This window comes from Solea solea, chromosome 11 (genome assembly GCF_958295425.1).
Source record: "Solea solea chromosome 11, fSolSol10.1, whole genome shotgun sequence".
NCBI lineage: Eukaryota > Metazoa > Chordata > Actinopteri > Pleuronectiformes > Soleidae > Solea > Solea solea.
The window spans coordinates 25098850-25124524 of record NC_081144.1 but is presented as its reverse complement, the minus strand read 5'-3'; the positions used below and the strand labels follow the sequence as shown (position 1 = coordinate 25124524).

Below are 25675 nucleotides of genomic sequence, written 5' to 3'. Positions count from 1 at the left end.
CCAGGGCTTTTACCAATAGTCCAGATTTACATTAAGATTTACATTTAGCACCTTCTGCAAGAGCCTGAGTAGCTCGGATCATAGAGCATCAGCCTTTTAATCTGAGGTCCAGGGTTCAAGTCCCTGTTCAGGTGATGGACCTCTCTTCAGTGTTCATATTAACCTTTATACATGGGATTTCACAATAAGACGACACTGGTTCCTAGCAACCCTTCAACAGCATTGTCTATACATTGTTTTTTGTGGGATTTTGGACTCCAGACTTGGAAAATGGCATTTATAATGTAAAGCTCAGGTGGGGGTGCATCTGACTTCTAACCCGAGGGTTTAAGGTTCAAGTAGTGTTTAAGTGTTTAAGCAAGGAGTTCAGAAGGCTACTGTATATCAAGAACGTTTTGTCTTAGTCAGTTCTAAGCCTTCACATCTATTCTAAAAGTGTCTCCTGCAAGTTAACAAGCATTCAAGTCCAGGAGAGTTCTGTTGTACCCATGAGCAAACATCACCATCCAAACTCGTCCACAACAAGTATCAAGAAATATCAGTGTTCCTCGTCAAAATTACCTAATTCTGCTGAACTGAGGGATTAATATATGTTTTCTACCAAAGATCATTTGTTTTTTCGGTGGTGGTGACAGTTCGGGTTTAAGCTGTCAGTGTCATTGCCTCTGAATGTTAGGTCTGTGTGTTTTTAACTTCAGGTGAATATTTGTCCATAGGAGGCAGTTTTGAAGCCTGGGGAGCTCAGCATCATCTGAGGGTTTGTTCTTATATCTGTCGTTTCTAGTTATGATTCCAACATGGATGACAGCCGAGACAACAAGAAGAACCGCTTCTCCAACAGCATGGCCTTCATGGAGGAATATTTGAACAACGTTCTGAATGATGAACTGCCATTCCACAACGAGGAGAAAAACAAACTTACATATGAGGTCAGTCTTTGCTTTACGTCCTTCTTTCTTGTCCTGTTCCTCCTGTGATCAGGTGTCTTCTGTGTCCTCTCTCTACAGGTGGTGAGTTTGGCCAGACATTTGATTTACTTTGGATTCTACAGTTTCTTTGAGCTGCTCAGACTAACCAGGACCCTGCTGGGCATCATCGACTGTCGACCCAATCCTTTACACACTGGGCTGTTGTTCCACGATGATGGATCAGGTACATGAAGAGAAACTAAACCCCTGTTCTGAAGCTGACTCGGCCCAATGTCTGATTTTAAAAATCAATAAAAATTGCTCTGCGTAGTTCATTCATACAGCTGTCTTGAATTAGCGACCTATCAGCCAATCAGAAAATAGTATTCACTGTTGCTGGGCAGAATAGACGCACTCCGCTCTGCTGCCGTCTCACGTCCGCCCGCTTCCACAAAGCTGCACTGCTGGAGTCAGAGACTCAGTTTTTTTGGGGTTCTTCTCACACGGAAATCCACGTTAAATGTTGTAAACACAACAAACAGAGCAATGTTTGTACCGAGCAAATAAACAGAAGCACGCTGAGCTCGAGAGGACTGTGATGTAGTAAAGTGAAATACCATGTGGTGTCAACACTTCTGAAAAATAAACCAGATGTTTTATTTTCCTACTTCCTTTCTTGCTCGTGAAAGGAAGTAGGAAATGGGCCCATAGCACACGACTTACTGCAGGAATATTGAGGCTAGCTAGCTAGATGGTAAACCAGATATGCTAAATGTAAACTAGCTAGCACCGTTTAATTTAAGAGGCAATCATAATCCATGATACCTTTGTGTCCATCTGTTTCTCTGAAGGCAAGAATGTGAAGCGCTCCATACACGGGATGGGTCAGATGATGTCCACCATGGTCCTCAACAGGAAGCAGTCGCTATTTGGAGGTCCAGGTGCCAGAGGGGGGGCAGGGCTTGCGCTCGATGGACAGAGAGGTGGTAAGGACAGTATCGACAGATTGGACCTGACGGTGATGGACACCAAACTGAAGATACTGGAGATATTACAGGTGACTAATAACAGCCAATGCTAATTGCCACTTTATTAGGTACACCCCTGCAATCTAAGTCACTCCATCATTTACTTTAATAACACCAGAATATATATTTTAAACAGTTTAACCTGAATAAGTAAACTGAACTGATATTATGGCAAGTGATTTTATTGTGATTTCAAAATAGATATATATCTGTTTTTAATTGATTAAGATAATGTTACTGAAATTAAAAAGTGATCAAATACTGATATTAAATAATTAACATTTTAAATGTGACACCTAGTAGTTTAATGAAGAAGAAGAATTTCCTTGTACGGCCCTTTGGATAAAAGTGTCTGCTAAATGCGTAAAAATGGTAAATAAAAAATCTCTGCCATAAGCTATAATGCTAACATGTGATTTTATGCAAATTATAATAAATCTGCGGACTCACTCTGTGCTAGCTATTTAGCTAATGTAAACAATTATGTATCTTCTGAGAACTGTATTCCTTTTTAAACATTAACTGAAGACTCTTTACAGTAAATATTATCCTTGTCACTGTTTTAATGTGATTTAATGAAGAAAACTCTTGTTTTTTTGTCAGTTCATCCTGAATGTTCGTCTGGATTACCGCCTCTCCTTCCTGCTGTCCGTTTTTAAGAAAGAGTTTGTGGACGTTTATCCGATGGATGATGCTGACGCGACTACTAACATGGAGCATGCAGGTACACAAATATTACAATTATAAGCTTATAAACTGTTTTGATCAATTTCATTTTTTTTCTCCAGTCATTGTTTTATGCAGCCTCAGAGATTTGTCAGCTTTCCTGTGAAAGGATTTGAGGTTTTTCTTCAACGGCTCGAACTTCTTCTTGATATTAAGTTTTACAGTTTCTCTGTCACATGTCGTCCTGCCGTGTTTGGTAAAAGTTGTTACTTTTCTCGATGCTTCCAGGCGTCCCGCTCAAAACAGAGACAGCAGGTAGAACATGGTGACTCCAAAATCTGTTATTTTGGAGTTGGTGTGATAAATGTCGGGGTTGTGTTCATACTGTTCAACATTGTTGTGCTGTTTTGTTTCGTTTTGTTTTTTGCCAGCTTTTGCTTGACTGTTGCTGCATCTGCCTTTTTAAAACTGAGCCACATTATCTTTGTGTGTTCTTATAGCAAGGCTACGGACGCCCATTTCCACCAGGAAAAGACAGAAGCTTAGCCTTAATCATATGAATTCTAATGTTAAATCATAAATGTTGTCTGATTTATGAGACAGAATCATATAACACTTGATTTTTTGGAGAAAAAAGGTAATATTTTGTAGATAAAGCACTGAAATTAAATGTGATTTAATTATTTTTTTTTAAATAAAAATAATAGAGATAAAAAAGTAAATCATTGGAAAACATATTTAAGTCATAACATGGGAAAATTATCGTATACAAAGTCATAACTATCAGATTTAAAGAATTAAAAGCAAAGAGAAAAAAGTGATTATTAGATTAAATCTCATAATTAAGATGTTTTTCATCATAATATTTACTCTATGAGAAGTTTTTTTATGCGTATACATATACATACATACATACATACAGTATATACATATATATACAGTTTATATGTATGGATAGAAATGGGCTTCCTGTATGTTGCTGCATGTGCCAGTAGTTCCATACATGGCTTCTTTGGGAATAAACCACAGTGTTGATGTTAAATTAGCTCTTTCATGTCGTAGCCACACACGAGAAACTTTTTTTAAATAAGTTACTAGTTCTTCTGTGTTTATATGTTGTAATGGCTTTTGATAAATGTCTTTTAAAATTGTCGTGGCGTGTCATCTTGTGTCCTGCTGTTTTTTTTTCCCTCCTCAGCCACCATCAACCTGCAGCGTATCGGAGAGCAGGCAGAGGCCATGTTTGGAGTCGGGTATGTGATTCAACATGAGCTTGATTTTTGTACATTCTGTGAGAAGAACCTGCATCACGTGTGAAGCATGTCGGATGTGTGTGTGTGTCCGCGCAGCAAAGGGAACAGTATCCTGGAGGTGGACGATGAAGGTGGCCGTATGTTCCTGCGAGTGTTGATCCACCTCACCATGCACGACTACCCTCCGCTTGTGTCCGGAGCTCTGCAGCTGCTCTTCAGACATTTCAGCCAGAGACAGGAAGTGCTGCACACCTTCAAACAGGTGAGCACGGCTCCAGCAGAGTTCCATTTGCATTGTGACCCAGAAATGGGAGTCAGAAAAAAAAACGCAAACTGGGTTGGTATTTCTGTTACCATCCTATAATTGTAAACAAGCAGCATTGTGCGAGCCCTCGTCAGCCGCCACGCGACAGCAGGCTGGGTAAGCCCTGGACTATGTGTTCTGGCCGGGTCACTTATCTCGCATGTGAAGTTTAGTGCAGCCTGGTCAATGTACGGCAATGTTATGGGTCACTTCCTGTCTGGGAAGACTTACTTCCTGTATGCAGGTAATGGCTTGCAGATGTGTTCAAGACGGGCCCTTGGTCTCATATATCAAGTTTCCAAACGATCGATCAATATATGGACAAGTTACAGGGCACTTCCTGTTTAGCTGTGATACAGTGGCCATCACGTTGGGTCAGGTTTTGTTCATAGATGTGTTCAGTGGCGGTCAGACAGTCTCTCTTGTCACGTCTGAAGCTTTGTGCCAATCGGACAATGTATAGTGAAGTTATAGAGTGTTTTCACCGAAATTGGTCCAAATGGGATTTTTTTGTTCATCTTGGGCCAAACCACGTTTCATGAAATTTGGCGGAACTAAATTTCGGCGGCTCCATAGGCTTTGTCCTGAGGGGGTGCTACTGAGCCATTTTGCATTGGTTCTTTACATTTCCATTATTTTATAAAATTTTTCGGCAGTTCAGATTTGTGTGCCATTTTCGTCCGTTTTCACAAAAGCTTGCAAGTCAAATTAGACATTCCATGGGAGGAAAATAATAATTCCTACAATGGACCCTAAATACCTAAATATAAAAGAACATTAAAATGACACAGTGAATGTGGTGAGAACATACTTTATCACTTTTGGATCAGGAATGTGATTGAGTAAGGAAGGAGTGAATGTTGTGAAATTGTGAGTTTCCAAGTTGGAAATACAAATTCAGAACATTCTGACTACAAATGGAACGCATCATAAGTGGGTTACAACCTGTTTTCATGTGGGAACATCTGCAACAGTCCAGACACCTGAGCTTCAGCATGTTGCTGTTCCACATCAGTGATTCCTTTGCTGCTCTTTGATTATGGATTATCAGGATTTCCTCACTTATTGTTTTCATGGTGGGGTAGTGTGTAAGTTCCTGACCAAGTGTGTTTAGCAATGAACTCAAAGGTTTTCTGTGACCTCTTTCAAACCTGAAACCGGAGCAGCTCAGTTGGAAGAGCATCAGACTTTTAATCTGAGGCTCCAGGGTTCAGGGTTCAAATCCTTATGTTGTGATGTGAAGGTTCTTAGTCATGAGTGAAGTTGATCCAAGAGGCTTCTTCAGTTTGAAATCTGTCTTTAAAAATTGAGGATTGAAGGAAGTCCTGTCGTGGGTTTTTTTCTCAACTTGTACAACAACAATCTCCACAGCTTCACATCAGTGTGATCAAAGTCGTCTCTCTGCCTCTGCAGGTCCAGTTGCTGATCTCGTCTCAGGACGTGGAGAATTACAAGCTGATCAAGGCGGATCTGGATCGTCTGCGGACTCTGGTGGAGAAATCTGAACTGTGGGTGGAGAAGAAAAACTCCGGAGGCGACGGCAAGAAGGACAAGAAAGACAAAAAAGAGATTGAAGGGGTAAGGATCAAAAACATGATATTCATCACCAACGTCATGTGCCATGACAACGTTATTTATTATTAAGATTTTTACAAGGTTCCACTGGGTGTCAAATCACAGAGTTGACGTTAAGGGCCTACACTTCCGCAGAGAGATCCGCTTCACATTGCGGTATGTTTGTAAATGCCCGCGGTTCCTTTCAGATGAGGGTCTTTGTCGGTCCGGTTCTCCGCGCACGTGTTCTCGATCTTGCATTCTTTTTTGCATTCAGTGGACTTCCTGATTTACCTTAAGCTAATTTCCTTGGTTACAATGTTCTCCATTGTTTCCTTAGGCCACACCAAAAGCATGTCACCAACTGGACTGGAAAATGTGGTGGTTCTTGCAGCATTAGCATTTGGCACTTACAGTCCACTTTGAACCAAACTAGAGGTGTGCACGGAGCCGACCCAGGCGAATTTCAGCAAACACGGATGCATAAAGTATGACCCGGCCCTAAGGAGATCAGTTTTATTACTACATTAAATAAATTAAATTAAATGTTTTCTCCCAAAAGTAAAGTAATGTGTTCTTTACTGGTGCAGTTTTGGTGAGTTCATACAGAGTTTCACAAATGTATCGCAGTATGTGTGATTGGGATTTTTAAAGATGACATGTTAACCCTAACCCTAACCCATTAAAATAAATTGGTAAAGTAAAAGGCAGAGTCATCAGCATACAAATAAATAAATAACTAACTCATTAACTCATTAGTCATTATGACCCTAAACCAGCATGAGAAACATTTTCTGAGAGGAAGATTAACATTTATTAATAAAAAGGCTATTTCTCACAACTAACTAAATGACCTGAAACTAAACATATACTGAAATATGTTTATTTATTCACTTAACTCATGCCTCCTGGTTTGGAACTTACACTAAGCGTTGGTGTTGGGTTGCTGGTGTCTCAGGGGGCTGAGGTGCAACTACATGGTTCTGGGTTCAGATTTGTTTTGGGACTTTTGTTGCATGTCTCACCTCCTCTCTCTCTTTATTCTTTTTTTCTACTGGATTGAAATTGTTGGACTTTATGCATACAATGCTTTTATTTTGTCTTTGAAGTGTTTTTGAGTTTGGGATTTTTTTGAGGTTCTTAGGTGTAATGGTTGTCGTCCCAAACCGGTACAGGTCGTTCGGTTTGGAGCTTTTGCTTGTGTTAAGATTATATATAGAGGTCTGGTAGCTGACGTCACACAACCAAGGTAGCGCCCCCTTTGGCAGGAAATAACACTGTTCACCTCAGTAGGCATACATACTAGACAACACACAGATGAGGGAATTTGTCAGACAGCTTGTCTCTTCCCCGGCCATCGTTGTCTTGAAAGTGAAGGTAGTGGATAGTAGGGCTGAACGATTTTCAATAAATATCTAATTGCGATTATTTTGACAGGAATTGTGATTATTGTGATTGCGATTTGATTCGTGATATCAGAGGGAACGGTTATTTTTACATCATAATTCTTATTTTCATTTGAAAAACACATTTAAAATGATGACTGTGTGATATGTGTGCAGCTTCTGTGAGAAGCAAAGATGTTCTCTTCAGTCTGTAGATGTAGATGTTCACAGATCAAGACAGTAATTCAAAACAAATATTGTACCTCCTGCGATTTGAAAATTGCAGTAGGCTGCATTTTGATTTCGATAAAATTTCGATTAATTGTTCAGCCTTAGTGGATAGATGTTCCAGATCCTTTCAAGAAGTTAAAGATTTCAGAATACTGCAGGTGTCTGGAATCCAAATTCGTAAAAGCACACCAGGGGTATAATAAAGATCAGTTATCTGCGATATATCGGTCAATCTTCATGGCTTTATAGTGACCGTGAACTCTGACAGGTTGAATCCACCACCAGACCCCTTCATTTTTGCTCCATCTTTGCCTGCCAACATGGCGGTTCATAGAAACCGAGTCATGTGACGTCCAGGGCTCTATATAAACTTTCACACAATGATACATCACAGCATTAATATTTTTTTTTCTTTCTCTGTTAATCACAATGACGTTTGCATCATAAAGCGAACAGAACCTGGATTCCTGTACACGACAGCTCAGAAATGTGGACTGTTACACCCTCACTTTTTACATGTTCACAAACTGAAGCATCAGGAGGGACTCATCAAAAGTCATCATCAAAGATCTGCGTAAAGAACATGAATTGATTTAAATTGGCTAGCAACTGTGCTAGCTTTGATTTAAATTCTACACAAAGTTACGGAACCTGTAGTTTAGCAAAGGTTGACACACATTCGGAGTTAATGGGCAGCGGTCCCGTTGATGCCGCCACCCAGATCACAACCATCATCCATCGCTCCTTATCACGTTGCTTGTTTGTTTTTAGAATGAACTTAATTGTTTGATTTGTGACTGCAGTGAGTTTTGCTGTGTTTCCATCATGGTACGGTCCGGTTTAACAGCACCTGTACTTGGTCAGCGGAGTGTGGGCCGTGTCCGATGGCGGCATAGCATGACGTTTTTGTGTCACCCAGTCAGCTGACTGTTTGGGCGACACACTGTACCATTTTTCTCTGGTGTCTCAAAGGAAGGGTGCCAAAGAATGGAAGTGTCAGGCCCGGTTATATTATATTTATTATATTAGTACTTTTTGGAAACACACACAAAAAAAGTACCGTATTGCTCCAAACTGAACCGTTCCACTCGGTGGAAACACGGCTTATAATGTGGTGCGTGTAGAGAGAACTGCGTATGCTGTCTTACCCTCTGCGTCCTGCAGGGGGCATCAGAGGAAGCAGCACCCAAGAAGGACAAAGTGGAGAAGGGCAACGAGAACTACCAGAAAGTGAAAGAGGTGAGAGTCTGACGTGGTTTTTTCTGTCTGTGTTGATCGGGTTTCTGTCCCTGCTGGGGGTTTTTCCAATGGCCATGTATGTGGGTGTTCTCTTCAGCGATGGTGGCTTTTAAAAAAGTTATTCCCCCAATAACATCAGCAACAAATGGAAATGAAGAGAAAAAGATTACGAATGATCGGTAAAAACATAAACCAGCTCCTTGACTTCTGGTCAGTTGTTGCTAAGAGGAAGAACGATTGAAAATGTTGACATTGTCTTTTAGTAGTTGTTTGAGTTCAATAAAAAATTACATTACAGCGTTTAATTATTCATCGCAAAATATTCTTGGTGACTTCTTCATACCCCAAACTGTAGACTAACATCTCTGCATGTTTGAAACAGTTTACAGGAAATAGACGGGCTGGTTTATTAAAAACCAGGACGTCCACCAAAGAGGTTCTGTTTTCATGGGGATGGCTTTATCTGTCCTTCTGTTTGCAACTTCCTGTCTACAGGATCAGTCTGAATTTTTTTACATGATTCCCATTCAATTTTAGTAAGGATCCGCCCACTGATGACATCACAAAAATTATAAAATTCTCAAGAAACCCCTATTTCTTATGAATGGGCAAAACTGTAAAATAATATCTCTGTCAAATGTCATGGGATTTGAATTAAATCTGGTATATGTGTTCACGACCAAACATTCTACCATCACACTGAGTTTCATCCAGATCGGATCCAGATTACAGATTTGGTGGCCATTTTAAATTGTAACATGGTTCAGTCCCATTGAAAAAGTTCAGAAGTTAACAGATAAGGATAATTTTGTCATGTTTATGTAACATTAGATTAGATTAGATCAGAGTAGAATTTATTGATGCCACACAGGGTCAGGAGCAGGCAAACTACTACAATAGGATATTAATGCACTAAATTACACTGATGTTTGTAGCATCAGAAGTACGTTGTTGGTTTTCTTTGGTGAGTCATAGAAAGTGATTTATCCACTTTATAACTGATGTGTCTTGATGTCTTGATGTGTCAGTGTCTTTAATCAGATTAGATAATCCCATGAGAGAAGTGTGACGCACCACACCAGAAATGCTGTCATGGCATTTTTCTGCCATAGGGAGGCATCACAATCCCAGGGTTTAGTTAGCTGTGGCCAGGAGCAGCAGCAGCAGCAGTGCGGGATGATGGGAGTTGTAGTCTTTGTTCAGTTTTTATTAGCGTTGAGGAGCTGGATTAAAACTATAATATAAAACATAGAACATTCACGTATCACATATTTAACAGCATAACATTTATAACCTATTTTAACTACATTTATTAAATATATATATATATAACTACTTATATAACGTGTCTCTACATATATGTCTGTCCTCTGTGTTTGTGTGTTTGTGTGTGTGTGTGTGTGTGTCCTCAGATCCTGGAGAGACTAAATAAAATGTGTAGCAGTGGAGTTTGGAAGAAGCAGCAGAGGTTGTTGAAGAACATGGGAGCTCATAAAGTCATGTTAGACCTGCTGCAGGTGTCCTACGACAAGGTGAGCCCACCAAAATAAAAGCAACACACTCACTGATTACTACCAAAATATAAGCTCCTGACTCACTGATTACTACCAAAATAAAAGCTCCTGACCCACTAATTACTGCCAAAATAAAAGCACCACACTCACTGATTACTTTCTCTCTGTCTCTGTGTGTGTGTGTGTGTGTGTGTGTGTGAGCGCAGAACGATGTGAAGATGCAGGAGATCATCAGGTACACTCACCTGTTTCTGCAGAAGTTCTGTATGGGAAACCAGGAAAACCAGGCTCTGCTGCACAAGAACCTCAACCTGTTCCTCACCCCCGGGGTACGATCGATAATCTCTGTATTGATTTAGGACTGATCAAGTTCAAACCTGTGATCTGCTGTTTTGGATCAGTTGAGTATGGAGTTAAAGAATAATATACGATTGAAACCACTTCCTTTTCACCAGTTTCTAAGATGGCAGCTGCTGAGTGAACAATGCAGAAATCATCTACATTAAATAATCTGTTTCTCCTTTATTCTCAAAGGTCACTGTGACAACACCAAACACGGCTACAACCTCAGGAGTTGGTGCCATATTTTGTGCTTGCGATTACTAAAAACAACAGTGTGAGACTTTGCTTCCGTGTGTTTTGCAGCTGCTGGAGGCGGAGACTGTGCAGCACATCTTCAGCAACAACTACCAGCTGTGCAGCGAGATCTCTGAGAGTGTCCTGCAGCACTTCGTCCACTGCCTGGCTACGCACGGGCGCCACGTCCAGTACCTCAACTTCCTGCACACCATCATCAAGGCCGAGGGCAAGTACGTGAAGAAGTGTCAGGACATGATCATGACGGAGGTGAGGACACGCGTGATGTGCACAGTTCTCCGTGTGTTTGCACTCCGCACTGACGTTCTCTCTTTCTGCACAGCTGACCAACGCCGGCGAGGACGTTGTCGTCTTCTACAACGACAAGGCGTCATTCAACGTCATGCTAGAGCTGATGGCGGAGAGCAGGGAGGGCGTGGCAGAGAACAGCCCGCTCAGGTGACCGTGGCAACAACACACGTCATACATACTAAATGATCTTTTTGTATATAAACAGAACACGGTGCAGTGTTGTGATGTCATCAACATGGCGGCCACTCTGCAGGTATCACATCTCTTTGGTGGAGCTGCTGGCGGCTTGCGCCGAGGGCAAGAACGTCTACACAGAGATCAAGTGCACGTCGCTGCTGCCGCTGGAGGACGTGGTCAGAGTGGTGATGCACGAGGACTGCATCACCGAGGTGAGGGGGTGTGGTTTATAGTTAGAACAACAAAAATAAAGAATGAGCAGCAGCTTAGGATGAGGGAGAATTCAGGGGGAAAGGACAGGTGAATGACAAGGGCGGGTGAATGACGAGGACAAGTTAACGACGAGGACAGGTGAATGAGGAAGACAGGTGAATGACGAAGACGGGTGAATGACAAATACAGGTGAATGACGAGGACAGGTGAACGACGAGGTAGGGTGAAGGAAGAGGACAGGTGAATTGTAAAATGTAATAATAATATTTTGTGTCTCCAGGTAAAAATCGCGTATGTGAACTTTGTGAATCACTGCTACGTGGACACGGAGGTGGAGATGAAGGAGATCTACACATCCAATCACATCTGGAAGCTGTTTGAAGATTTCACCGTGGACATGGCGAGGGTAACGGCATCAGTGTGTATGTGTGTATGGGCGTGTTATAGTGATGTGACACTGAGCTTTTTTTTCTTTTTCTCGTCCACAGGTTTGTAGCAAACGTGAAAAGCGTCTCTCTGATCCCGTCTTAGAGAAATACATCATCAACGTGGTCTTTGACACCATCAACGCCTTCTTCAGCTCGCCGTTCTCTGAGAACAGCACATCGCTGCAGGTCAGGACCATGTGCCCATGCTTTGTTTCATGTATTTATTTTAGTTTGTGTTTCCTTTTGTTTTCATTTAGCTTTTTTTTTGGTATTTTTACTCATTTACGAACTGGCACTTGCCACTATGACCAACAGAGGGTGCCAGAGGCTGTCATCTCTGATTGCCTTCTTTATTTATTTCTAGATGAATTTGAGTTGAATAGACTCTTGTTTGTGTCCTTCAGACTCATCACACCATCGTCACTCACCTGCTCCAGTCGTCTGTGCGTCTCCTGGACTGTCCATGGCTGCAGCAGCAGCACAGAGGACTGGTGGAGACCTGCATCAAGACCCTCGCCATGACAGGTAACTCACTCACTCACTCACTCACTCACTCACTCACTCACTCACTCACTCACTCACTCACTCACTCACTCACTCACTCACTCACTCACTCACTCACTCCCTCTCTCACTCACTCACTCACTCACTTACTCACTCACTCACTCTCTCTCTGTGTGGCTAGCTAAGAGTCGCTCTATCGCGCTGCCTCTGGACCTGGAGTCTCAGATCAGTTCCATGTTGTCCAGTTCTGCTCTCAACTCTCTGACGCGTTCTCATCCCAACTACAAATCCTCGTCGCGCTCGTCTCGACCCATCGCTCCCAGCAACCCGTGGGATTATAAGAACATCATTGAGAAGCTGCAGGTAACGACAACAACACAAACACATGCACAACTTTCCAGTCTGGAGGAGCTTTTCCCTTAATTTGTCATACCAAAAGTCTCCTCGCTCTAGTCTGATCCCAGCGTTTGTCAGATTAAAATCTAACTTTTAACACGCACGTACACAAAAAAACCATTCAAACAAACTCTGCCCACATCAGGACATCATCAATACCCTGGAGGAACGCCTGAAGCCGCTGGTCAACGCAGAGCTGTCCGTGCTGGTGGACGTTCTCCATCAACCCGAGCTGCTGTTTCTGGAAGGAACCGACCCCCGACAACGCTGCGAGTCTGGAGGATTCATCTCCAAGTAGGTTCTTGGAGTCCAGAACATAATCCAGCACCAACACAGTGAGTGGAGCATGATGGGAAAATATCTGTGTGTGTGTGCTCAGGCTGATCCTGCACACCAAGGCCCTGATGTTGGTAGAAGAAAAATTGTGTATCAAGGTTCTGAAGACACTGCAGGAGATGCTGATCAGGACTCTGGACTTTGATGAAAAGGTCAGTTAGTGATTCAGTTTTAATCCAGCATTCTGGGTTTAATCCCAATACTAAAAAAGATAAAATAATCCATGTTCCTGGATTATTGCAGGGAATCTCACTGAGGAAAGTTCTACTGCAGAACTACCTGTTTCCAAACAAGAAGAACAACCCGAAGAACGACCTGGCCGAACTCGGAGCTGCAGGTACACAAACGCGCGCACACACACACACTCACACACACAGTGTGGAATCCTAACAAGTGCTTGTGTGTGTGTCAGGTGGAGAGCAGGAGCGGGACTGGGCTGTCGTGGCAACGGTTCAGTGTCGCCTGGACAGAGAAGGAGGAACAAAGCTTTTCTCTGATCTGGTGATGAGCACAAAGAACGACAAGATCTTCCTGGAGAGCATCCAACTGGCCATCTGTCTGCTGGAGGGAGGGAACACGGAGATACAGGTGTGTGTGTTCCTCACACACACCTCAAATGCTGAGCAAGTTTATGCAGAAAAAAGCAGATAAAAAGACATGTTTTTGGAGTTGGACATTTTTGTCCAACTCCAAAAACATTTAAGAGGTTACTAAATTACCCACAAAAACTAATAATGGATCAAAGTCAATACTTTGGCTAATATTCAAAACTGACTTCTAAAACATTTGTTAGATGGAAAATAACTTGTGTTTTTGGAGTGGACATTTTTGTCCTTAATGACATAAGAGGGTTGTAAATTAAACTGAAGGCACCTTGATTGTGTGATTAATCCCACCCACACAGATCTGATTGGATGGTTGTTTTCTGTGACCAGGGATTGGCTGATTGGTTCTCGTAGTTTCGACACAAACGTAATTGTTTTCCAGATCTTTCCGCCACGTATTTACTGACTGTGACCTTCTCGCGCAGAACTCCTTTTTTAAACTGATGATGGGCGACAACAAGTCGGAGAAGTTTTTCAAGGTTCTTCACGACCGGATGAAAGAAGCTCAGAACGACATTAAAGCCACAGTTTCCGTCAACGTCAGTGAGATGACACACAAGGCGAACGAGAAGGAGCTGGAGAGCGGTGAGTGTTAGCATGTTTACGTTTAAATCTGTTGGCGGAGCTCTAAAGAGTGAAGAGGAACTGAAACTTGGTGGGGCTTCCTGTTTTTCTGAAGGTGACTCAGCATCATTAGTACTTCCTGGTTCAGGAGGTCACCCACTGCTGGGTCAGTCCGTGGCTCAGGGGGCAGCGGCTCTGCCGGCTCAGTCGGCGGCGGCGGAACAGAAGGAGGTGGAGACAGAGATGGGACCAGCTGTGACCATCATGAAGCCCATCCTCAGGTTCCTGCAGCTGCTCTGTGAAAACCACAACCTGGACCTGCAGGTAGCATCTGCTGTCAGCTGAGGGGGTTGGGCTTAGTCACTGCTCAGTGGATGGCTGGCTGGTTGAATGAGTAGATGAGTGGATGATGGATGAGTTGGAACAATGTTTGGTGAATGGTTGAATAGGTAGATGATAGGTAAATGGGTGAGTAGAGTGATGGATTGATATGTGGATGGATGAGTTGGAAGGATCGTTTGTTGGTTGAATGGGTTGATGATCTGTTGTCGGTCGTAGGTGATGATCAAGTGGAACCTTGTGTTTGTTTCCAGAACTTCCTCCGATGTCAGAACAACAAGACCAACTACAACCTGGTGTGTGAGACGCTGCAGTTCCTGGACATCATGTGTGGAAGCACCACAGGGGGGCTGGGTCTGCTGGGCCTCTACATCAACGAATCCAACGTCTACCTCATCATCCAGACGCTGGAGACACTCACAGAGTACTGCCAGGGCCCGTGTCAGGAGAACCAGGTACACACATGCATGCCGCCGACCGGGGGTAGGAGCCTCCGCCACTGTCCACTGTCATTAACCCCTGTGATTGTGTGTGTGATGCAGACGTGTATTGTGACCCATGAGTCCAACGGCATCGACATCATCACAGCTCTGATCCTGAACGACATCAGTCCACTCTGTCATTACAGCATGGAGATGGTTCTGCAACTGAAGGTCAGTCAGTGATTTAATATTTGTTGTCATGTTTTTGTGTTTAGTCCACACGTGACCTGTTTCTTTCTGGTTGCCAGGACAACGCCTCCAAGCTGCTGTTGGCTCTAATGGAGAGTCGCCATGACAGCGAGAACGCAGAGAGGATCCTTTTCAACCTCCGACCTCGAGAGCTGGTCAGAGCTTCCAACCTTCCTTAAAGTTTTGTATTTTTTCCCTGTTTTATGTCTTCTTTATATCAAAGTGTGTGTGTGTGTGTGTGTGTGTGTGTGTGTGTGTGTGTGTGTGTGTGTGTAGATGGAGGTGATAAAGAAGGCCTACCATCAGGACAGTGAGTGTGAGGGATCAGAAGTTTCACCTCGAGACGTCGGACACAACATCTACATTCTGGCTCAACAGGTAACAGATCATGAGCTGCTCACTGCTGCCACCTTTTGTTTTACCTATGAAGCTACAGTGTTGCCTGTCGTGTTTTTGTGACACTTTGGTTTTGTGTTTTTTCCGCCGTGTGTTTGGCGTCAGTTGGCACGACACAACAAAGCCCTGCAGAACCTCCTGAAATCACAGAAGAAGAGTAAAGAGGGAGAGGAGGGAATCTCGTCCATGGTAAACATCCAACCCACCATCCATTCATCCAACCCACCATCCATTCATCCAAAAAACCATCCATTCAACCATTCATCCAACCCACCATCCATTCAACCATTCATCCAACCCACCATCCAGTCATCCAACCAACCATGCATTCATCTTACCATTCATCAATCTATGCAACTATCCATTCATTCATCCTCCAGTGACCCAACTAACCAACCATCCAGTTGTGTGTAACTGTTAATGTGTGTGTGTGTGTGTGTGTGTGTGTTTCCAGTTGAACCTCAACAATCGGCCTCTATCTCAGATGTTAAAGTCCACAGCTCCTGCTGTTGTTGTTGAACAGGATCCTCTGGAGTTCTACGAACAGCTGACTGCCCAGATAGAGGTACTGCTAATACTGCTATAATGGTGTTGCAGCCCTTGACGTACATAATAATGGCAGAGAGTTTTGACAGGTGCAATTTCCTTTATTTAGTAGCACCGTGAAAACTTAAATAAACACAAAATTATTTATTTAATACAATTCACATTTCCAAAGTGCATCCAAACCAACCATAAAACACACAGAAATGCTGTGCTTCAAAAAAATAAACAACAGTAATTAGATAAGGCTTATAGCACAAACTTGTTGACTATTTACACACACACATAATATACCAGATACACACCTCACTCAGCTCACCAAGGGTGCAAAACTCACACATGACTGCTTCAAACTTGCTGTTGAGAGCTTGATGGGCTCTTTACCAACGACACACAAATACAACGTAAACGTAAACGTAAACAAAAGAGTCAGCCATACAGGTTCCGGGGTAACAGCGAATGAACGTGAATAACGAATAAGCTATTCGCCAACAGCGAAGCTAGTCACTTACAAATGGTAACACCAGTAACTCTACGACTACCTGTTACCGCTCAGACAGAGGTAATGCTAATGCTAACGCTAACACCAGTAACTCTACGACCAGTGTTGGGCATCTTACTTTAAAAAAGTAATTAGTTATAGTTACAAATTACTTCTCCCAAAAAGTAATTGAGTTGGTAACTCAGTTACCACATTGTAAAAGTAATCAGTTACTCAGCAAAGTAACTTACTTTATTTTGTTGTTCTATATATGTTCTATAACGCTATTACATTCTATAACATCCTTTATGTCAAAGATGTTTATAATACCTGAATGAAGAATAAAAACCCTATGTACAGTATTTTAGAACATTTGGCATTTATTTGAACTTTGAATTGAGGGCACAATTGACACACAAATGTAAGCTTGGGTAAAGAGAAACAAAGGAAAAATTTGGTCTTTCAGTAGTGCAAATCTCTGTATCTGTATACCATTGCACAATAAACAGGGCACTATCCAACTCTTAAATATTCAGTAAAGTAACAAAATTAGCATGCGTAGCATGTTTTCAACTACATACCTTGCTATCATCCTGTTCAACTCGGCCCTTGAAAAATCAAGCTTGGCTTGTTTTAATGGAGTGGCTCAGTCTCCTTCGCTGGAGCTCACGCCAACTGCATCTGGGCTTGGGGTTGGATAATCAGCAGCCTCAGCAACAAGTGGCGTGTTTGCGTGTGTTGCTGCGAGGTGCTTCATTAAGTTAGAGTTGCTCGAGGTTGATGTGGACAAACTCCATTGTCTCTGTCTTAGAGCGTACAGTGAGACAGCGTGAGCAGGGCACCCGTCCACCCAGCCAATCATCATCTCATTTGCAACAGTGTCATCGTCAATCATCTCCACCCCTGCTCTCTCCCGGCAGCTGATGTGTGGCTGTCAGATAGCCCGAAACCGCTGCGCTTCATTCAACCAAATTGTAATACAAGTAACGCGCCACTTTACATTCTCAGTAACGGTAACGGCGTTGCAGCGATAGGAAAAGTAATTAATTAGATTAAAGAAAAAATAACGCCGTTAGTAAAGCCGTTATACTTAAACAACGTTACTCCCAACACTGTCTACGACTACCTGTTACCACTCAGACAGAGGTACTGTTAATGCTAATCGCACCCAATGCTAATGTCTAATCTTAAAGGTCAGCTTCATCGTGACCTTGTGAGTGCAGGTGGTTTTCTTGTTTCGAGCTTTAGTTTAACATTAGCAGTTAGCATTGTTAGCTGATGAGCTCAGTGTGTGTGTGTGTGTAGATTGTTCGTGAGGATCGCAGCATGGAGCAGATCGTGTTTCCTGTTCATCCCATCTGCGAGTTTCTGACCGAGGAGTCAAAGTGCAGAGTCTTCAACACCACGGAGCAGGACGAGCAGGGGTCAAAGGTCACACACTTCTTTGAGCAAACCTCCTTCCTGCACGGAGAGATGGAGTGGCAGAAGAAGCTGAGGAGTGAGTGCACGCAACAACACAAACTACAACGACGAACTACAACGACAACCTACAACAACACAAACTATAACAACACAACCTACAACACATACAACAACACAACCTACAACCTACAACAACACAAACTATAACAACACAAACTACAACACAACCTGCAACAACACAAACTACAACAACACAACCTTGTTGTAGTTTGTGTTGTTGCAGGTTGTGTTGTTGTAACACCACAACCTGCAACAACACAAACTACAACAACACAACCTGCAACAACACAACATACAACACAAACTACAACAACACAACATACAACACAAACTACATCACAAATTACATTGTGTGTGTTTGTGTGTGTGTGTCTCAGGTATGCCAGTGTTGTACTGGTTCTCCAGGAGAATGACACTGTGGGGAACCATCTCCTTCAAACTCGCCGTCTTCATCAACCTCATCATCGCCTTCTTCTACCCGTACGCCTCAGGACAAGGTACTGACTTTTACTGCGAATACTGCGAATTCCACTGCACACATGTCTCACTGTGACTCCTCCCCTTGCTCCTCCTCCTCCTCTGTCAGTGGGAGCGATCGACGACTCCCTGCTGCTGATGCTGTTCTGGATCCTGACTGGTCTGTCCGTGTTGGGCTTGTTCTCCCAGCGTTACGGCCTCCAGCCTCTGACCATCGCTCTGATCCTCAGGTCCATTTATCACCTGGGTATCGGAAACACGCTCATCCTGCTGGGAACGCTCAACGTAAGACGACAACAGCGCGACTTCTCTTCATCTCTGTGGTCTTTGTGTTGTCCTGACTGCCTACTGTCGCTCTGTTGTCCTCCAGCTCATCAATAAGGTGGTGTTCGTGGTGAGTTTCGTGGGGAACAACGGGACGTTTATCATGGGTTACAAAGCCATGGTGATGGACGTGGAGTTCCTCTATCATCTGGCCTACGTCCTGACGTCCACGCTGGGTCTGTTTGTCCATGAGCTCTTCTACAGCATCCTGGTAAACGAGCGCCGCGCGACTTCAACTACACCATTCATGTCAGGAAGCTAACGTGAGCTAATGTGTGTGCGCGTGTGTGTATCTGTGTGTGCGTGTGTAGCTGTTTGACCTGATCTACCGCGAGGAGACACTGTTTAACGTGATAAAGAGTGTGACTCGTAACGGTCGCTCCATCCTGCTGACGGCGCTGCTCGCGCTCATCCTCGTCTACCTGTTCTCAATTGTCGGGTTCCTCTGCCTGAAGGAGGATTTTATCATGGAGGTCGACCCACTACCACAGCTGACCACAGGTGACCACACACACACACACACACACACACACGCACACACGCACGCACGCACGCACGCAAACGCACGCACTCCAACCTATGCCACAGCTGACCACAGGTGTGTGTGTGTATGTATGTTGTGCGTGTGTGTTTCAGCTCCTCCTCAGAGCGGAGCGTCTCAAGATTTCCTGGCCTCGTGTTCTTCAGACGGCGTCAGCTGCACGGCAGAAACCAGCAGCGCCGCTGATGATGAAGGTGAGAGGGGGCGGAGCTAAAACCACTCAGGTTCACACACTAACAGTTCTTTACTTAGAGACTGTATACGTGTGTGTGTGTTCCAGAGGAGGTGCCCAACTCGGAGCGAGCGTGTGACACTCTGCTCATGTGCATCGTCACGGTGATGAACCACGGTCTGAGGAACGGAGGTGGAGTTGGAGACGTCCTCCGCAAACCATCAAAGAACGTAAGGAGTGGCCGCTCTGTTTCCATGGAAACCAATAATCTATCAATGAAGACGATTGACAATTGATATTTCACAAAATAATGGGGCTGTGTGTGTGTGTGTGTGCAGGAGCCTCTGTTTCCAGCGCGTGTCGTCTACGACCTTCTCTTCTACTTCATCGTCATCATCATCGTCCTCAACCTGATCTTCGGCGTCATCATCGACACGTTCGCCGACCTGAGGAGCGAGAAGCAGAAGAAGGAGGAGGTTCTGAAGACCACGTGTTTCATCTGCTGTGAGTAGACACATGGCAGAGGTCAGAGGGCAGAGGTCTTGGTTGTTGTCTCTCTCTCTCTCTGACGAGTGCTCGTGTCGCCGCAGGTCTGGAGCGAGACAAGTTTGACAACAAGACCGTGTCGTTTGAGGAGCACGTGAAACTGGAGCACAACATCTGGAACTACCTGTACTTCATCGTCCTGCTGCGCGAGAAGAACAAGACGGACTACACCGGACCAGAGAGCTACGTCGCCCAGATGATCAAGGTGACGTACACTTGTACTCGGACATCGCAGAGAGTTGGAGCGCCCCCTGAAGGTCTCAGTCATCTGCTGCGAGCGTCAGTGGAGTGAAAGCTGTGGTTTTTAGTTTTGTCATTAATCATCGTTTTCTCTGGTTTTGTGGAAGTTCTGGTCATGACGTCACTTCCTGTTACGACTAATGAGGCAACTGGAACGAAAGGAATACAGTGCCCCCTGCTGCTGAGAACCAGCCTGATGCTCACTCCACGTATCTTCAGAATATGTTCACGTCTCTCCCACACCAAACCCCAGAGAGAAAATCAGTGATTTTAGCTCGCGGGGACACAGGAGCTGCTGGTCCTCTGCTGCCTCGTGTGGTCACTTTGTGTCACTGGGTTAAGTCTGAACAAAGGATTTCAAACACTGAAGTAAAAAATACAAAATAAGACATTTGAACTTAGTGATGGAGGCAGCAGAGGATCAACAACTCCTGTGATGTTACAATCACAGATTTTCTCTATGAGGTTTGGTGTGGGAGAGTGAGTGGTTTACAAAAGTCTGTGTAACAGTGAGATAAAGACGTGATCATGTGACGTAGAGATTGTAGACTTAAACTGACGTATAGATTTTGTTGATTTAGGCTTAAATAAGTTTTGTGGCGTTTTGTTGAAGTTCTGGTTGAAGCAGCGATAAAGACTCAAGTTCTCGTGGACGTACACACAAACCAGTGGACATTCAGGAGAACTCAGGCTTCAGACTCTTCCTGGACACAGACACTTTGTCTGACATGCTTGTTTTTGTTTGTGTTTGCTCAGAACAACAACCTGGACTGGTTTCCACGGATGCAGGCGATGTCACTGGTGGTAACCGATGGCGACGGCGAGCAGAACGAGATGAGGATGTTACAGGACAAACTGGCAACGACGATGAAGGTGGTGACCACGCTGACGAGTCAGCTGTCAGAGTTGAAAGAACAGGTAAACACACACGCACACAATTTGACCTCTGACCCCGCCACAAACTCAGATCGGCTCCCCCTTGTGGCGTCATGAGAGCGGGACAGGAGGAAGTGAACTCCCTCTACTTCCTGTGTGTCCACAGATGACAGAGCAGAGGAAGAGGAGGCAGAGGATGGGCTTCGCGGACGCTCAGGCCGGAGCCAGCGCTGCGCTGCCCCCTAGTGCCGCAGGTGGAAACCACCAGATCTACAAAACATAAAAGACACACACACACACAGAGACTGACAGTGACATCACAGAGAAAACACAGCCACACAACGCCACAGGGGGGCGCCACAACTGACCAACACATGAAGTAACGTGAGCCTCATATTTCACATCAGATAGAAATGACATGAATTTAATATCTAATTATAAACAGAGCTTCACAAAGTATAAATCTAGTTTTTTATGTTTCTGTAATAGTTCACACATCTTTAACCATAATGATTAAATATAATTATTATTGTTATCCATAATTTACTGTTTTACAAAAGTTAAATAGTAAAGTGTGATTATTTCTTGATGAAGACGTTAAATTATAGTTATTTACTGGTTATATTTGACTCAAATTTGGGCAGAAAAAAAAATTTGGGTGAAAGATTTCTAAAAAATTGGATTTCTTGTTTTTAGGACAGGTAGTCTCATAAATATGTTAAGCACTGTATACATAATTTATATATATATACATATACACACATACATGTGTGTGTATGTATATATATGTACAGTGTATATATATATATATATACGTGTATATATATATATATATACAGAATATATGTGTATATATATATATATACACATATATGTATATATGTGTGTATATATATACACACATATATACAAGGGGTGGAGTGGCTCAAGTGGTTAAGACTGGTACCCTGTGTGCGAAAGACATCATGGTCGCAATGGTTGCAAGTTCGACTCCACCCCTGGCTGATTGTACTCCATTCCATTGTAAGTCCCTTTGGATAAAAGCATCTGCTAAATCACATGTAATTTAATACATATACATATATATATATATATATATATATATAGATATAGACATATACATACATATAAAAATGTAGGTTCACCCTTTGCCAGTTTGTTGTAAAAGAATCTGACCGGACCAGAACTGTGTTGTCAGGCTCAGACCCTCAGGTGTGACTGTGAGGTTGGTATTTTAGTATTTTATTATTTTATTATTTAATGATCTGCAGTGATTTTTCTCTTCAGTCCACATTTGGACCAGATCCTCTTCAGAGGTCTTGGTTCTGGTTCCGTGGGTTCTCAGTTCTTCACGAGACCGTAAATACACTTTGTGGCGTGCAGGGGGCAGCGGTGGACACGTGGAGGCTCATGTTTTTGTTCAGTTTCATAGAAAGAAAAGCAATAACTCACTTTAGTCATTTTAATAAAGTAGAAAGAGAATTTATTATTTCTACAACTTCCTTAAAAATGAAATCACTTGAACTCAGTCGTGTGTTTTTATTGTTGTTTTTTAAGTGACATCATTATTAGTTAATATTATTATATTATTATCATAAAGATTTATTTATGTAATAATGTGCTCAGTACAGACACTGGATGATAATGAGCTGCTTCTGTTTTTCATGCTGTGACGAAATAAAACAAATATTTACTTTGAAGAATAAAGTACTTTTGTTTTCATTTGATTTTATTTCACACAAACGTTCAGTTCTTAAAGGTGAAATGCAAGTTTTTGTTGTTTTTATTATAATATACATGTATATGTTATAGTGAATGTGTCCAAGTAACTAAGAGTAAAGGGGGTTGGGTGCCTTGTTCTGGGTTCCCCTGACCCTTGACCTGGCAGGGACTCAACCTGGAAACTTTCTTAATTATATTTAATTATACGACATTTTATAATTACAAACATATATACTATAATAAAATAGAATAAGAACGTACACATGAACACTTGTATATAAAGTGTCAGCGTCAGGTGTTTGCTCCCAGAATAGTTTATTGTTCTCGGCTGATTCTGATGTTTGTCTTGTATAATGTTACATTTACTGAACATATACGTGTGTGTGTGCGTGTGTGTGTGCATGTGTGTGCGTGTGTGTGCATGTGTGTGTGGAGTCTCCAGTAGGATTTTGTAGATTTGTTGTGGAGCCTCAGTGGAATGTGGCCCTGGTTACTGCCCTGACCAACCCAGTCACCAAATCCCTGTGTGTGTGTGTGTGTGTGTGAGAGAGACCTAATGTTACTGTTCAAAGTCATGTGTTAAGAATGTGATCTTCTGATTGGATCAATACTGTCCAGCTGTTTACTGACACGGAGCTGCTGATGATGACTGAACAACAGATGAATCACACACACACAAACCACTCACTCTCCCACACCAAACCCCACAGAGAAAATCAGTGATTTTAGCTAGCGGGGACACAGGAGCTGCTGGTCCTCTGCTGCCTCGTGTGGTCACTTTGTGTCACTAAAGTAAATCCAAATGTAGTTCCATGAAGTACTAACACACAGTCGGCCATTTTGTTCCCGAGACACAAACACAAAATGGCTGCCAGCTGGGGACACAAAGAAAAGCAGATTTTCAGCTCTTAAAAGGATTGATGAGCTGAGTTAGTTTCATGTGGGTTCAAAATGTTGTGCAACCACACGTCAACAAACATAAACTATTCCTATGCTGACATTAGTCAATGGAAATGCTAGCTAGCCAACTCTTCCCATGTCCGCAGAGTCGTTGAACGACAGAGTGTTTTAGTTGCTTTGTTTGCTTTGTTTGCTTTTGACAGTTTCTGTTTTGGTTTAGTTTAGTTTACCAGACAAAGACACTAACACACACATATTTGTGGTCACATACCTTGAGTGGGATTTAAACCCACAATGTTTGGCGCAGTGAAGCGACGTCCTTTTCCACTGGACTATTTTATTTGAAACCCTTCGTTCAGAGGCAGCAGAGGACCAGCAGCTCCTGTGTCCCCTCGAGCTGAAATCACTGGTTTGTGAGTGAGTGTTTTACAAACTTCAGTTTCCAACAGGAAAAGTCTGTCAAACAGTGAGATAAAATGGAAATGTACCTTTAAATACAGTGTGGAAGCAGAATAAATTTAGATTTCTCATATTAGGCTGTTTTTGTGATGGTTTTCCAACAGAAAGTTTTCACTCTCACACACAGTGATTTTAACATCACACAGGAGTTGTTGATCTACTGCTGCCTCCATCACTAAGTTTAAATGTCTTATTTTGTGAATTCCGCATTTGAAATCTTTCATTTAAAAAAAAAAATTATAAGACAAAGTGACCTCACGAGGCAGCAGTAGACCAGCAGCTCCTGTGTCCCCGCGAGCTGAAATCACTGATTTTCTCTATGGACTTTGGTGTGGGAGAGTGACCAGCACTGTGTTTGTCTGTCTGTGTGTGTGTGTGTGTGTGTGTGTGTGTGTGTGTGTGTTTGTGTGTGTGTGTGTGTGTGTGTGTGTGTGTGACAGCAGGGGATTCAGTGGACTTTCTCTTGGCTCCTGTGGCGTCTCACTGTTTTGCTAAAATAACTTTAAGCATTGTTCATTGTTCTGGGATACACTGGGTGTGTTTGTGTGTCTATTGTTGCGAGGACTGCAGATTTAGACCATGTAAGTGAGGACATTTTGTCCTCAATGCTCCTCAAACTCTTTGTGAGGCTTCAGGACCAGGTTTAGGTGGGTTTTAAAGGTTTAGGCTGAGGCTGCTTTAGAGTGTGTGAGTGTCCTGAGTCTGACAGGAGTAGAAGTACAAGCGTGCATGTGTGCGTGTGTGTGTGGTATGACAGGTGGTGTCCTGCTCATATCTCAGGGATTTACATTGTGTTATCATGGTGTTAACACTGAGCACAACTGCTGTGTGTGAATATGAGCGAGTGTATTGTTGTGTGTGTATTTATATCTATAATCAAATCCATTTCCATGAGTTACATTCATTTCTAATTAAGTGACTGAGCTGCTGTTCTGGTGCCGACATCGCTGTCATTAACATTAATAAGTATGATTATTAATATACTTAAAGATCAATAAATATAAAGACATTCAAAGACAAACGAATATACAAATAAATATAGCTAGCTAGTGTCATCATTTGGCTAAATGTTAGCTGAACAAACTAGACAGGTGGTCTAATAAATATGTTAAGCACTGTATGTGTATATACATATATACTGTATGCATAAACACATGTACATATGTATACCTGTTAGCAGATACTTGTGTTATTAAAGTTGACATCTAATCCGTCCTTCACTTCCTGTTGTTTCCTTGTTTCTGTCGTTATCGTCAGATCTCATTTTACTTTTATCTTTATTTGCTTTGTTTCAGTGGGAGTTCTGTAGGGAT

At 42.8% G+C, this 25675-nt stretch overlaps 1 protein-coding gene across 2 annotated transcripts in view; it reads left to right on the top strand.

The window, feature by feature from the left end:
• itpr3 (inositol 1,4,5-trisphosphate receptor, type 3) overlaps positions 1 to 22988 on the top strand; it is a 40652-nt gene extending 17664 nt beyond the window's left edge. Inside the window, exons 21-61 of one of the 2 annotated variants that reach the window (XM_058643631.1) lie at positions 785 to 929; positions 1008 to 1152; positions 1760 to 1965; positions 2540 to 2660; positions 2891 to 2917; positions 3801 to 3855; positions 3952 to 4117; positions 5573 to 5737; positions 8494 to 8568; positions 9981 to 10100; positions 10289 to 10411; positions 10728 to 10928; positions 11002 to 11117; positions 11224 to 11359; positions 11641 to 11766; positions 11849 to 11974; positions 12193 to 12313; positions 12474 to 12655; positions 12834 to 12982; positions 13068 to 13176; positions 13268 to 13361; positions 13437 to 13612; positions 14055 to 14214; positions 14309 to 14517; positions 14787 to 14987; positions 15075 to 15185; positions 15263 to 15358; positions 15480 to 15581; positions 15705 to 15788; positions 16054 to 16164; positions 17929 to 18121; positions 18483 to 18602; positions 18692 to 18867; positions 18953 to 19117; positions 19218 to 19407; positions 19543 to 19641; positions 19728 to 19849; positions 19958 to 20123; positions 20210 to 20370; positions 21162 to 21323; positions 21448 to 22988. In XM_058643631.1, coding sequence (XP_058499614.1) covers positions 785 to 929; positions 1008 to 1152; positions 1760 to 1965; positions 2540 to 2660; positions 2891 to 2917; positions 3801 to 3855; positions 3952 to 4117; positions 5573 to 5737; positions 8494 to 8568; positions 9981 to 10100; positions 10289 to 10411; positions 10728 to 10928; positions 11002 to 11117; positions 11224 to 11359; positions 11641 to 11766; positions 11849 to 11974; positions 12193 to 12313; positions 12474 to 12655; positions 12834 to 12982; positions 13068 to 13176; positions 13268 to 13361; positions 13437 to 13612; positions 14055 to 14214; positions 14309 to 14517; positions 14787 to 14987; positions 15075 to 15185; positions 15263 to 15358; positions 15480 to 15581; positions 15705 to 15788; positions 16054 to 16164; positions 17929 to 18121; positions 18483 to 18602; positions 18692 to 18867; positions 18953 to 19117; positions 19218 to 19407; positions 19543 to 19641; positions 19728 to 19849; positions 19958 to 20123; positions 20210 to 20370; positions 21162 to 21323; positions 21448 to 21564 — 5629 coding nt within the window. In that variant the 3' untranslated portion in view covers positions 21565 to 22988. The remainder of the gene's footprint in view (positions 1 to 784; positions 930 to 1007; positions 1153 to 1759; positions 1966 to 2539; positions 2661 to 2890; positions 2918 to 3800; positions 3856 to 3951; positions 4118 to 5572; positions 5738 to 8493; positions 8569 to 9980; positions 10101 to 10288; positions 10412 to 10727; positions 10929 to 11001; positions 11118 to 11223; positions 11360 to 11640; positions 11767 to 11848; positions 11975 to 12192; positions 12314 to 12473; positions 12656 to 12833; positions 12983 to 13067; positions 13177 to 13267; positions 13362 to 13436; positions 13613 to 14054; positions 14215 to 14308; positions 14518 to 14786; positions 14988 to 15074; positions 15186 to 15262; positions 15359 to 15479; positions 15582 to 15704; positions 15789 to 16053; positions 16165 to 17928; positions 18122 to 18482; positions 18603 to 18691; positions 18868 to 18952; positions 19118 to 19217; positions 19408 to 19542; positions 19642 to 19727; positions 19850 to 19957; positions 20124 to 20209; positions 20371 to 21161; positions 21324 to 21447) is intronic. The other variant, XM_058643632.1, reaches the window with a different exon arrangement.
• The last annotated feature ends 2687 nt before the right edge of the window (positions 22989 to 25675 follow it).